Source organism: Daucus carota, chromosome 7 (assembly GCF_001625215.2).
Source record: "Daucus carota subsp. sativus chromosome 7, DH1 v3.0, whole genome shotgun sequence".
Classification (NCBI taxonomy): domain Eukaryota; kingdom Viridiplantae; phylum Streptophyta; class Magnoliopsida; order Apiales; family Apiaceae; genus Daucus; species Daucus carota.
The window spans coordinates 9,066,627-9,079,241 of NC_030387.2; the positions used below are offsets into that span (position 1 = coordinate 9,066,627).

General features: G+C 36.7%; 3 protein-coding genes across 3 annotated transcripts; 1 reads left to right on the top strand and 2 right to left on the bottom strand.

Annotated features, from left to right (window-relative positions):
- The first annotated feature begins 616 nt into the window (after window positions 1-616).
- Window positions 617-4,167, top strand: LOC108193236 (BTB/POZ domain-containing protein At1g67900). Its single transcript, XM_017359816.2, has 5 exons — window positions 617-896; window positions 1,229-1,536; window positions 1,621-1,690; window positions 1,790-3,046; window positions 3,508-4,167. The coding sequence occupies exons 2-5, from the start codon at window positions 1,478-1,480 to the stop codon at window positions 3,994-3,996; spliced, it is 1,875 nt and encodes a 624-aa protein (XP_017215305.1). The 5' UTR covers window positions 617-896; window positions 1,229-1,477; the 3' UTR covers window positions 3,997-4,167.
- A 2,919-nt stretch (window positions 4,168-7,086) lies between these two features.
- Window positions 7,087-10,360, bottom strand: LOC108196280 (putative glucose-6-phosphate 1-epimerase). Its single transcript, XM_017363495.2, has 9 exons — window positions 10,343-10,360; window positions 9,217-9,381; window positions 8,746-8,820; window positions 8,577-8,633; window positions 8,334-8,491; window positions 8,095-8,226; window positions 7,860-7,962; window positions 7,624-7,723; window positions 7,087-7,403 (listed from the first exon to the last, which is right to left on the bottom strand). Exons 2-9 carry the CDS (start codon window positions 9,292-9,294, stop codon window positions 7,189-7,191), a joined length of 918 nt encoding a protein of 305 aa, XP_017218984.1. The 5' UTR covers window positions 9,295-9,381; window positions 10,343-10,360; the 3' UTR covers window positions 7,087-7,188.
- A 132-nt stretch (window positions 10,361-10,492) lies between these two features.
- LOC108196279 (plant intracellular Ras-group-related LRR protein 3) lies at window positions 10,493-12,500 on the bottom strand. Its single transcript, XM_017363494.2, has 3 exons — window positions 12,023-12,500; window positions 11,761-11,927; window positions 10,493-11,694 (listed from the first exon to the last, which is right to left on the bottom strand). Exons 1-3 carry the CDS (start codon window positions 12,227-12,229, stop codon window positions 11,145-11,147), a joined length of 924 nt encoding a protein of 307 aa, XP_017218983.1. The 5' UTR covers window positions 12,230-12,500; the 3' UTR covers window positions 10,493-11,144.
- Between the last annotated feature and the right edge of the window lie 115 nt (window positions 12,501-12,615).

Genomic DNA, 12,615 nt, shown 5'->3' on the forward strand with positions numbered 1-12,615 from the left:
ACCGCTCGTGCATTGCACGGGTTATAAGCTAGTATTCATATAAAAAACAAGCGTTATAAGTTGTCGACAGCCACTAGTGTTTACCATTCAGACAGACTCTTGATCACTCTTGAGTGCATGAAAGGGCACTTGAGTCATTTGCTTTTGAGCTTAAGGTCAAAATTAAGCTGCCAAGTTGAATGAGGTGAGGTCCTCATATCAGGGAATATATATATATTTGTTAAAGAAACACCACTCATAGTTGCCATCTCATTCCTTCTTTCTCCTCTGCTTTCTTATGCATGCTGCTTTTCTTTATTCTTTTTCCCAAATCATTGCACCTTGGATGATATTTGGGGCGTTGGCTTAGCTTTCAAGAAGTAACTTTTTGCTTAAACTAAAGAAGTGGAATAGAAGTGTGAAGTAAATAAGTTAATAAAATGTTTGGAAAAGAAGTATAAGCTGTGAGAGAAAAGTTAGCATTCACAACTTCTTAAAAGTACTTCTACTTATTTACACAAACGGGTCAAGATAAGCAGAAGTCGAGAAACAGCTTCTGTTTCTACGAAACAAACAGCCCCATAATTATCATACTTTTACGTAAAATATTTGTTTATTTTCCTAACATTCCCTTCTCATCGGATGATCTAATCATAATCTCTGCTCTACTTCAGACTCAATTGTATAAATTTAAGTGTGGGGGTTGACAAATATATATTTTACAAGGTAAAAAAAGGGGAATGATTAGACACAAGGGATAAGGACATTGGCATGGAAGCTAAAGCTAGGACAAGTTCATTACATGCTTAAAGAAGAAGCTTTCCTCAAATTATCAAAAGGGTTGTAGTTTTGTTTCTTTTTCAGGTTGATGAGTGATAGTAGTTTCTTCAGAGTGTTGAAGAATCTTTCTTCATAAGGTTAGTTGTAGCTATGTAAAGGTTTTGTAGTTGTATCTTTGTGATTTATGTTTATTTAGATAGCGGATTATGGTCTACGTACATGTTACCGTCTTGTCGAGTGTGAGGGAGATATAGTGTTTGGTATGGTTGGGTTTCTAGTTCCTGTTAAAATTTTGTTTTTTTAAAAAAAAATTATTGAATGTGCATATGGTGATCTTTTGGTGGGTTGGTATATTCCGGTGATTTTAATTTCTGCATGTCTATATTAAATAAGGCTCGGAACTAGACCAAATTAGCTTGTTCTTGGAATCTTTGTGTAAACTTTTGGTGTTTGTATGCATTTTTACCAGCTTATTGGTTGAAGTCTTGAAGCATTTTGGGGGCTGGATCTCTTTCCTGTCAGCTTTCTGAATTCGGAAACTCAAATACAGAAGAACTTGACAGAGTTCTGATCTGTGGTCAAGAAATCGGAGGATAGTCTTTTATGGTCACTATATGAAAGCTCACCGGAAGTTTGGGGCATGTTATTCAAGCATGGTGTGCTGACCAGATAACTTTTACAAAGGGAGTTAGAAATTTGTAGTAAAGAGGTTTTAGACATGAAGTTTATGAAAATTGGATCTCGGGCAGATACTTTTTATACTACTGAGGGTGTAAGGTAAAATTGATAACAGATAATTGGTTAAAATGCTTATATTAAGTTAGTAATTAGTTAAGTTAGGCTTCATTCTTGTGATTGCAGGTCAGTCTCCTCAGAGATCTTTAGCGATCTTATGGTGCAAGTCGAAGGAACTAGATATAGGCTTCACAAGGTTTGGCTCAATCAAGAACTTCTTGAAGGATTTAAGTCTTGAAACTGTATGTTTCCTGGTTTTGTTAAATATAATAAAAGTATAGTTCATTTCTTGCAGTTTCCTCTTCTGTCAAAGTGTTTGCATCTTCAGCGGTTATGCTCCGAGTCACCTGAATCTTCATCAAAACAAGTTCTCCTACTTCCAGACTTCCCCGGTGGAGCTGAGGCTTTTGAATTATGTGCAAAGTTTTGCTATGGTATCGCTATAACTATCAGTGCCTACAATATTGTATCAGCTCGATGTGCTGCTGAATATCTACACATGACTGAGGATGTTGAAAAGGGTAACTTGATTCATAAACTAGAAGTTTTCCTCAATTCTTGTGTACTTAATGGATGGAAGGACTCTATTGTGACCCTACAAAGCACCAAAGCGTTCGAAGCGTGGGCAGAAGACCTTGGTATCACTAGCAGATGCATCGAAGCTATTGTTTCAAAAGTTCTTTCCAATCCCTCGAAGGTGAATTTGTCACACAGTTATTCGAGAAGAGGTAAGGATGATACTTTGTCATGTAATGGAGCAGAAAATAGGTCTAAAAATATGAGCAAGAGCTGGTGGGCTGAAGATGTTGCAGAGTTGGGCATCGATTTTTATTGGAGAACAATGATAGCCATAAAATCTAGTGGGAAAATTCCCTCTAATATTGTTGGGGATGCATTGCGGATATATGCTTCTCGATGGCTGCCGCAGATATCAAAAGCCTTGAACAATGAGAAGCAAGATACAATTGCCCGCGAGTCTGATTCAGTTGCAGAAGTAGCCTTAAAAAATAGATTTTTCATAGAATCACTAATCAACTTGCTTCCAGTTGACAAAAATGCTGTTTCTTGCAGCTTCTTGCTTAAACTTTTGAAGGCAGCCAATATACTTAAAGTTTCTTCGTCGTCAATGGCAGAATTGGCTAAAAGAATTGGAATGCAATTAGAGGAAGCAACAGTCAGTGATCTTCTAATTCCCAATATGTCGAATACATGCAAAGAGCAATATGATGTTGGCATAGTTATTGACATCTTAGATCATTTCATACAAGGGCAGAGTCCCCAAACTAGTCCTTCAAGAGCTAGGGGGAATTTTCATAGGAGGAGGTCTCGTTCGGCTGAAAACCTTTCTGAGCTTCAGGAAAGTAGGAGGTCATCTTCAGCATCTCATGGCTCTAAACTGAGAGTTGCAAGGCTTATGGATGGGTATCTGCAGGTGGTTGCTTGTGACGTTAATTTGGAACTTTTAAAGTTTATCGCAATTGCTGAGGCTATTCCTGAGTTTGCAAGACTCAGTCATGATGATCTGTACAGAGCTATTGACATCTATCTCAAGGTATAACTTCAGATACTTAATCATACTCTTTTTTATCTTATAAGTTTTTTTACAGTTCAATTTTATCAAGTGTTCTTTAAAGCCATCAGACTAAGATAATGTAAAACTCTTTTTCATTTGTAAAACAAAATTTTTAGACAAAAGCAAGCAGTGTCAGCAAATTAGTCTATAGGAATCTCAACTCTATTTGCATGAGTCATGCTATTTAGGATTCGGTTTCAAGGATGTTTACTTGAGCACAGATATGTATACGGATATCTACCCTTGATTCAACACTTACAAAGAGAATTCTAATAGTTTGTTTCTAGTATTTGATTGGTCTTGGTACGACAACTACTATTATCTGTAAGATAATCAGCCTTAGCTTAGACAATTCCAGCATTTCTTCGTCTATGTAGTAATAAATTCATTTATGAATACTCCACTTTTGTCCTGAATTATTATTATGCATAAACATTCAGGGACATCCAGAGCTCAATAAGAGTGGACGGAAGCGTCTATGCCGAGTTCTGGATTGCAAAAAGTTATCAATAGAAGCCTGCACACATGCAGCACAGAACGAATTGCTCCCACTTCGTGTAGTAGTTCAAGTCCTCTTCTTTGAGCAAGCTCGAGCTGCTGTAGCTACTGGCCAAATGATTACTCTTCCTAGCAATATCAAGGCCCTTCTAGCTGCACATGATGATCCATCTAGGCTCCTCAATTCATTAATCAGTAACAAAACTTTGCCACCAGATGACCAGTGGAGCGTTTCAGGCCTTAAAACACCAAATTCTAGTATCTCTACTCTAAAAACGAAACCTGCAGAAAACGATGGCTCAAACAAAAACTACAGGGATGGAACCGGAAAATCATCTCGAGTAAAATCAAACACTTCACTTCCAAGTCGATCAAGAACAATGTTCAGTAGGCTGTGGCCCATCCACAGGCATGGAAGCGAAAAAACTTAACTTATATTTAATTTCTAGCTCTTAAACTGGTGGCCATCATTGTCCTGTTTTCCATTTTCATTGTTCTTGTAATGGTTAGAGAAAACGGATAATTTACTGTGCATTGTTGGTGTAATCTTTGTTAATAATGGAAGAGCAGTACCAGATAACAAGAGATAAATCTTTAAGGTGCATCTTTTTCTTTATGAAATTCGGAAGGGTGAAGCTTGGTATTGTTTGTCATTATATAATAATTGCACCTGTCATAATCTATTGGCTTTGGCTCATGAACATGTTTTAACTAGCTTTGTGAAAGTAAATTCTGGATTTCAGATTTTGCAAATCTACAGCAATCTGATACCATAATTCTGATCCTTTTTGTCGATATCAATATGACAATATCAATACGCACTCGTGTCTGGATAACGTTAGAACATTGCTAGTGGCTGCACTGTCACTCAATTTTATATACTGTGTTGGTCCTAGTGTGGTTTTCATAAAAGGATGGTGTGGACACTGATATATATACCAAATTACCAACCATCTTTCGACAAGATTTACACAATGACTATGGACATCCTAGAGGTAAGAGAGAAATGGCCCCAGATGTCACAGAACTCAAGTGTAATGCCCAAAATAATAAAGTTGGAAGAAATGACCCCAAATACAATTTATTAACGCCATTTTAATTTTTGGAACAAAACACTAGATCGTGTTGCGTATAGGTGAAAAATCCTATAAAACGCCACACGATCCAGTGTTTTAGGAGCAAAACCTTACATGAAAGAGCATTTATGGTTTCAAAACGCTAGATCTTGTATCGTTAAGAAGAAAAAGATGATAAACGCCAAACGATCTAGCGTTTTGGATTATAAAATGATAGCTCGGGCCATCTTCTCTAGTATTTGGGCCATTTTATTAAAACTTATGATACTCAGGTGGTCCAACACCCGGGTAAAGAATATGGTAGAGTTAGATTAATCTCAACTTGGAACCTCATTGCGTTCCTTTATACTCACAAAGAAGAGAATTGTAATAACAATACTTGTGATCACTCTACAGACAAGGATCATTGTCTTCAATTTTGTATTAGTACTTTTTTTTATGCATGAATTTTAATCTATCTTGCTTATTAATTAGTAAAACATTGTGCAGTATGAAGAGCTTCGAAATGATATCAAGGAGAGAAGAGGAACATTTAGGCAGCATTCGTAAATGTACACATAGAACATTTAACCGATCAAACTGCTTAATTATTATTGCCACACAACACATATTTCTAGTACTTATGGCTTGGGAAAATCAGACTTGTACTACTGAAGATGCTGCAGCCTGCAGGAGTGCTTCGTGATCATTGACCGATGCTCTTAGATCTTTCGAGGTTTGGAAGACGATGTAGCCTGCACCTGAAAGAACCTGCATGTGTGGTGGGAGAACAAAGACAAGTACTAGTGTTGCTGCTCTTGGTGCCACTCCCCTGCCTGGTCGATGTTGGCGACGTTACTGATACTTGTAAAGCATACTGATTCTCCCCTTTGTTGTTTCCTCCTCTGCTCTCTTCACTATTTTCCATCTTTTCTTCAATCAATTCCTGCATACAATGCAAACATGCATAATAAATTCTTTACTCATTTTCAAAGCTGAGCCTCCCCTGTTCGACCCCGATTCCCAACAGACTGGAATAAGGCCAGGACCATGGCGGAATCATCTGGCACAGTAAATCAACATGGAGAAAAAATCATTTGAGTTGGAAGAAATGTTACCTTGAACTTGAGACACTGGTGTTGGCTTCCTGGCAATGTTTGTTTTGTTCTAAACAGGACTTGGTAAAACAAGTCTTTATCTTTTCTTTAAATAAACATGGGAATGAATAATGATGGCCTGTACACAAAAGTAGAGTCATCCACTTATCAATAGATTGAAATATTTCTGTGGAAAAGCAGAGCTTATTATTATCCCAAGCATAATACAAATTTAGGCTTGGAAGAAAGATGGATAGAAAGATATGAAAGGTGGTGAAAGATACGGAAACGTGGTAAACAAACAATTCATATCTGAAAAGAATGATCAGATCTTTTATTTTATTTATTTTTACTTTGGTGTGTCATTCATATGATAATCAACTAATCATAATTGTATCAATCTACTTGCAGGGCTACGATACGATGGGATATCCGGTCCGATCCAGGAGCTAACGAAACGAATATAGATTTAGAATAAATCTCAGAAAAAATTTGATCCAATAGATTTAGTATGATCCGACATGTAAATAATCTGATCCAATTTTTATATATATCCTCCAAGTATCAGATTTTTTTTGATTAGCCCTCGTACCACAAAAAGGTATATAACGGATAAAAAACATGACATTTCACACTCGCGACTCGCGAAAGTTAATAGCACATTAAACATTGAGGGTTAAAAGGGTTAAAATACACAATTAATGGATTTTTTAGGGGTTAAAAGACATGAGCAAATTATCTTTAGGGGTTAAAAGGGACGAGTACTTTATCTTCGATAGTAATTGTCAAAGTTTGTCCTGCATTATATATCTTGTTTTGGCTTAATGCTGATATGAGAGCTAATCGAAACATTCGAATATTTTAAGGGTTAAATCAGCGAGTTAAACAGTATACGTCCACAAACATTGAGGATTAAAAGCACATTTAATTTTTAAATTTTAATTTTTCATAATTTATTAGGATTAATTATCAAATAGGTCATTTACTACGTCCAATGTATAGTGACTAACTGACTCAGATGAGTTACTCATTTGAAAACATTTATAAAAATATCATTTTATCATAAGTCAAAATTCTTAAAGTATCATATACTGACTTTCGCACATTTTTTATGAATGATATCCAAATGAAAGGTTCTGAGTTCTGGTATTTTTTTATAATATTTTTAGGTTTTTTAAAATTATCTAATATTTTTATAAATAAAAATACTAAACTAATATTATTTTTTTATATTAATTATGATATTATAATCAAAACTTGTGAAAAGTGTGTCAAAAATAATAATTCAAACAATTCAATTTTAGTGAATAATGTGGTGCATCAATTTTTTTTCTAATAAATACTTATAACCGAAATGTTTGGGATGAGCTGGGCATCATCAACTTTAATCATATCAAACGGTGAAGAGTAATATTTTTATATATGGACAATGGAACTATGGAACTATGGAAGTAAGCTGGAGATTACAAGTTTACAACCACTGAAGAACCATTTGAGGATCCAACTGACCGCTACAGTAACTTGAAGACACTGCAGAAATCTCCTGAAACCCTTTCCATTCTTCCGCTGGTTTCAGGGTGATTGGGTTCTCAAGTGCACCTGAATTCACACACAACATTTGCTTGTACTCATTTTCTCCCAATCCCGAAAACCCCTTGCTAGCCTTTGTCCAAGGATTCCACACTCCTGCATTCCGCAAATAATGTGAATTTATAACAAGAAATGAAGTCCGGCTGAGTCGGAAAAATCAATGAATTTTGTTTATTCGACGCCTACCGAATCTTGAATAATTAGTAAATTATTATTATTTCAGATTTTATACCACGACCTCATTTCAACTCCTGGTTCCGCCACTAAATATAACTGTATAGTTGTGCATGTTACTGAGAGTTAAGACTAAACTGACCAGCATCCGGGAGGCCATCTTTTCGTAGCACGAAGGTTCTTTTTTTCTCGTGGTCTATAATGGCTATGTTTGTTTGTGTCTCCAGGTAAATCCGATCAACCTGTCAGATTACAAAATGCTTAATTTCAGTCCTACTAGTTTGGGAGAATCGGGACAGGATGTCTTATATTAGTACGCATAAAACCACACAAATTGCAGACATAACTCATAACTGTCTAGCCAAGAGAGAAAGAAACCTCTCCATCAAAAGTTAAAGCATCTGCTTGCTCTGTAAACCTCTCTCTCTCAAGCAGATTGTCTAGGTAATCGAGTGTCTCCAAGCCTTCCACGCGTACTTCACTGCAATTCGGACACAACATACAAAAGCAAAGTAAATTTACAACTATTTAGTCAGGGAAGTTTGTTATTGTCTCTCAACAAACATTTCTGAAGCCGAAAAACTAGTAGAGTAGAACGGTGAATGACAAGTACCTTATGTCCGATACTGATAAGTAATTGCGAACAGCCAAGGTGAATGACAGAGACCTGTTATCAGTATTTTTCACCTGGGGTACAATGGTAAGCTTGCCTGGACTAAGAGAAACATGAATCCGTAGCTCAAAGCTGTAGAATACGGTACCAATGACTGTCAATCAACACTCAAATACTTGTGTTTCCTCGACTGCACAGTGAATATTTCATGACTGATCCAAACAAAAATCAGAACATACCTGCGCGGCCATGTATTTGTCTCATTGTCTGTCGACTTTAATATAAGATCCACAGATGATGGGCTTCCAGTGGGAACCAAATGCAACGGGCAATTTTCCAAAGACCATAACTTGCTCCTTGGGGATCCTTGCTTCTCTGATGCTCCTGAAGTTCCAAACTGCAACAAATAGTGGCAATAAAGATCAAGAAATGTATTATCCTAATTAAAATATATGAAATAAACAGGTATTAGGCAATCAAACCTGTGGGAAACAAATAGATATCCCTCCCTTGATTGATTTAGGAGATTTCCCAGTTGGCTGTGAGCAGGAGAAGCACGTATTACATCAAACACAAAGAACAATAAGCTCGTTAAGAACAATATGCATTGACCCTAAAAGCAACTTCATAAACTTTATGAAATATTTTCACCTTGCTGCTCTTAAAGAGTAGCTCGTCTCCTTGTTCATTCTTCCATGAAATCACTTGACCGCCATAAAGGAGTACCTGCACTTAGGTCTCGGTGACAACATGAATATCTTACACTCATAAAGGAGTACATGATGCAGATATTATTCATACAGTTTGCTATTAGCAGGAAAGAATAAAAGTTTACAATATGTTACAAAATAAACTCAGGCAGAAAGAAACCACCATTCAACATATGTTCTATAAATTAGCTCATGATTTTATTGTCTCTAGAAAGACTACGTGGTTTTGCTTCACATGGAATAAATACACCAGTTGAATATTAGGAGATCAGCGCCAAATTTAACAGGCTGGTAACAAATTTCTTTATGTTCCTTGTCGGGCATAATGTAAAATCAGATTGATTCATTAGCAAACCGAAAAGTAATCACGAAACAAATGTGAATGTACATGCAGCAAAACAAATAAAGCAACCTGAGCAGAAGAACCACCAGGCTCAGACAAAAAAACGCAGGGCAAGCCAGGGTGATCATTGATGAACCGAAAAGGCATTTGCTTCAAGAAGGATAAAAAAATCCTCCACCTTACTCTATCCAGAATCTGGTTCTTTTTAAAACCTTCTTTGCTTTCGTCCTCCAGCTATGAATTTATATAAACAATAATCTTATAATTAACAATTTAACACAATACATCATCACTATTGTATCTAGTGTCCATTTCTGTCACCAATAGGTGTCACAACAGTTCATCCAAACCTTCCAAATCCTCCTATCCACACAAACAAGTCTGAGATGACTTCATTTGTACTATATGCAATATTTCTAATAGTCACCAGACGGTTAAAATTACCTTTTAGTGATTAATCAAAACAATTATTTGGTAAATTTAACCAATCTAATGCTAATTTTACTAATAAATTTCTTTTTTGTGGGATACTTTTATAATGCTATTTTTCAAAAGTTTCCAGTTCTGCAGTTTTGCTAAATTTCCTCCTCTTTTTCGCAAATAGGCCTGATAATCTGACTGCTGCTGAATTCAGACGTACAACATATCATAGCGCCTAGGCGTCGCCTATGCTAGTTTTAGAACACTGCTAGACTGCTACAATGATATTCCCCTATCCAGGTTCCAGATTATGATAAGTTCAGCACTCTGGCCTAACTTTCAAAAAAATGACAAAGTTTCCTCCTTTCACACAATTGGTAGTAGGGTCGCGGTCCACAGCCATCGATGGCTGTGGACGAGTTATATAGCACAAGCACATGATTTTTGAGCCGTTGGATGAATATCGAGCGATCAGGATTATAACATACTCTTAACACGTACAGTGCTTTTTAACCGCTATATGGGGAAAATGACCTCATACAACGGTTTTTAAGCGTTGAACAAGTCCCCATACAGCAGTTAAAAAGCGTTGTACGTTTAAAAAAGAATGTTATAATCCTGCCAACGCCACAAAAACCATCTGCTATATAACTCGTCACTGCCATCCACGACCCTTGGTTTATATTTATATCTCATCCACTCAAAAATTAAACAAATTAAATTATTACATGAATGGCAAGCTGGCATAAACATATGGTAGAGGAAAAGTAAATACCTTTGTATCTGTTTTCTTTATGGTGATCAGAATGGTGTCTGAAAATTAGTGAGCCAATAGAAATATGAAATTTGTTAAAACGATTGTCATTAAGAAGAAAAGAGACAAAATTTATATAGTGTTTGCACTGTAAAAGAGTCAAAAGACTTGGGCGTGGCAAGGGGTAATAGCATTGAGGAAAGGGTGACCCATAATCCTCTGTTTTCTTGGATTCTTCTCTTCATTTGCGTCTCTTTCAGATAAACCTACGAGAATCTTTTTCGCTTTCGGTTCCGGTAATGAGTGGAGTTTTGAAAACTGGATTTCAGGGCCGGGACTCTGTTCTTTTATTCTTTGAACACGTGTGCATGAGTGTTTAAATTTTCGTTTCCTGAGACTTGTCGACATGACAAAAAAATTAAAAATTGTAAAAAGTCTGTTGAGTCTAGATTTTGTAAATTAAGTCTCTATGCAGCTAAACCAGTGAAGGTAAAAAATTTCGATGTGAAATTTCAACTTGTGTATCCAGAGATGAACCAAGCAAAAGCATCGTTATCGTTCCCCCATTCATAGTAAACGAATCATCTGCAAGACACAGATACGAAAAAAGATGCAATCTGCCAGTAAACTACTTGTCTAACGTACAATTACAACTCGCATGGCAAGGAGATACGTCTGCAAGCAGTATACTCCTAGCCCAATATGTTCTAACACGAAACTATATCAAGGGCAAGTCTATAACAATGCACAGCGGCAATAGCCAATAGTCGAATGTCAGAATTTTTAGAATTCTTACTCAACTGGGAATATCTAAGCCAAGATTTCAACGTAGAAGTGCTTGATGCCATTCAGAAGGCCCCCTTTCGTCATTTTTTGCTGCACAAACACGTTTAGCAGCCGCGGAGTTATTAACATACCTACTCTTCATGAAATTCATGACAGCTTCAATCCCTTTGGCACTAATATGAGCCGGAGGGGTTACAAGCGGGTTTTGATCTAAGTTTAGCTTGGTTATATTTACAAGCTGAGAAATGGTGCTAGGAAGAACTCGGATTTGATTGTTACTGATGTCAAGCTCCCTGAGATTTGATAATTCTCCAATCGTGTCAGGAATAGTGGTGAGATGATTAAAATTGCTACTTAAGTTCAAGACCTCGAGATTCTTCAGTTCCCCAATAGAATATGGCAGACCATGAAGCTCATTGAAATGAACATCCATATATGTCAAAGATACCATTTCACGAATAGATGCTGGAAGGCAGGCGATCTTATTCAGATTGATGGAGAGTCTCTTAAGATGGACTAGTCCATGGCCGAAGTTATTTGGTAAGAACTTGAGCTCATTGAAGCTTGCATCAAACTCTTCCAGGGACCTGCAACGGAGATATGGGTTTACCAGGATGATATCATATTTCATTAACATTAACTAATGAGTTTACCTGCAATGGGAAATGCTTTCGGGAAGACCACTAAGATTGTTCCTCGAGACATCCAAAACCTTAAGATTTGTAAGCACGCTGATGGAACCGGGCAAAGTAGACAATAGGTTAGACGACAGATCAAGCTTCGCCAACCTATGTTTCCATGCAACGATTTCATCAACATTCTGTTCCACAGACAAACACAAAAAATTCATACATATATACTTGCTGTATGAAACCTGTGGAATAACATAACAATGAGAATGCAAGACTAACTCACATGAAGAACCTTCAATTGCTGGCCTGCAAGTGAAAGAGAATCTACCAATTTCTCCGACTCCTCGGATTCCTCCTCTGTTACATTGCCCTCAGGGTCCTTTTCATCAAGCTCGATCTTGTCAAACTCGTCATACTTTAAACTCGTGCAACGACAAATGGTAGAGGAATAGTCAATCTTCTCCGATGTTTCCTTGTCTACCTCGTACATTTTCCACCGGCTTCACCGTATCGGACCTCCCCCTCTACCGTCCTAGGACGGCTAGGCGAAAAATCTGCGAGGATGACTTTAGTTTGACAAACAAGGATGAATAATATACCTGTTAATTCTATGCATGGATTCTGCTTCTCCGACACATATCAACGAATTTCATGCCTATGTATATGATATTCAAATGCATGTTACACAAAAAACAAATGCATGATTGTTATGCGAATACCACATAAATTGCATGAATTAATAAACTTGCTTAGTCTATTTACATCCTCGTTCTTATAAATATATAAATTTATTTTGGTATACGTTCATTTTTAGAAACAAATAATATGATCCTAAGTTTTGATCATATAAGTAATTTCCAATCTAAACAATCACAA

Excerpts from the sequence above, each read along its gene's own strand:
- LOC108193236 (XM_017359816.2), top strand. The coding sequence starts at position 1,478 with ATGAAGTTTATGAAAATTGGATCTCGGGCAGATACTTTTTATACTACT. Across the intron at positions 1,537-1,620 it reads TATACTACTGAGGGTGTAAG|GTCAGTCTCCTCAGAGATCT; the intron begins GTAAAATTGATA and ends TTGTGATTGCAG. Across the intron at positions 1,691-1,789 it reads CTAGATATAGGCTTCACAAG|TTTCCTCTTCTGTCAAAGTG; the intron begins GTTTGGCTCAAT and ends CATTTCTTGCAG.
- LOC108196280 (XM_017363495.2), bottom strand. The coding sequence starts at position 9,294 with ATGCCTTTTCGGTTCATCAATGATCACCCTGGCTTGCCCTGCGTTTTT. Across the intron at positions 8,821-9,216 it reads CTGGTGGTTCTTCTGCTCAG|GTACTCCTTTATGGCGGTCA; the intron begins GTTGCTTTATTT and ends ACCTAAGTGCAG. Across the intron at positions 8,227-8,333 it reads ACAAATACATGGCCGCGCAG|CTTTGAGCTACGGATTCATG; the intron begins GTATGTTCTGAT and ends CGTATTCTACAG.
- LOC108196279 (XM_017363494.2), bottom strand. The coding sequence starts at position 12,229 with ATGTACGAGGTAGACAAGGAAACATCGGAGAAGATTGACTATTCCTCT. Across the intron at positions 11,928-12,022 it reads AGCAATTGAAGGTTCTTCAT|AATGTTGATGAAATCGTTGC; the intron begins GTGAGTTAGTCT and ends TCTGTGGAACAG. Across the intron at positions 11,695-11,760 it reads GAAAGCATTTCCCATTGCAG|GTCCCTGGAAGAGTTTGATG; the intron begins GTAAACTCATTA and ends TCTCCGTTGCAG.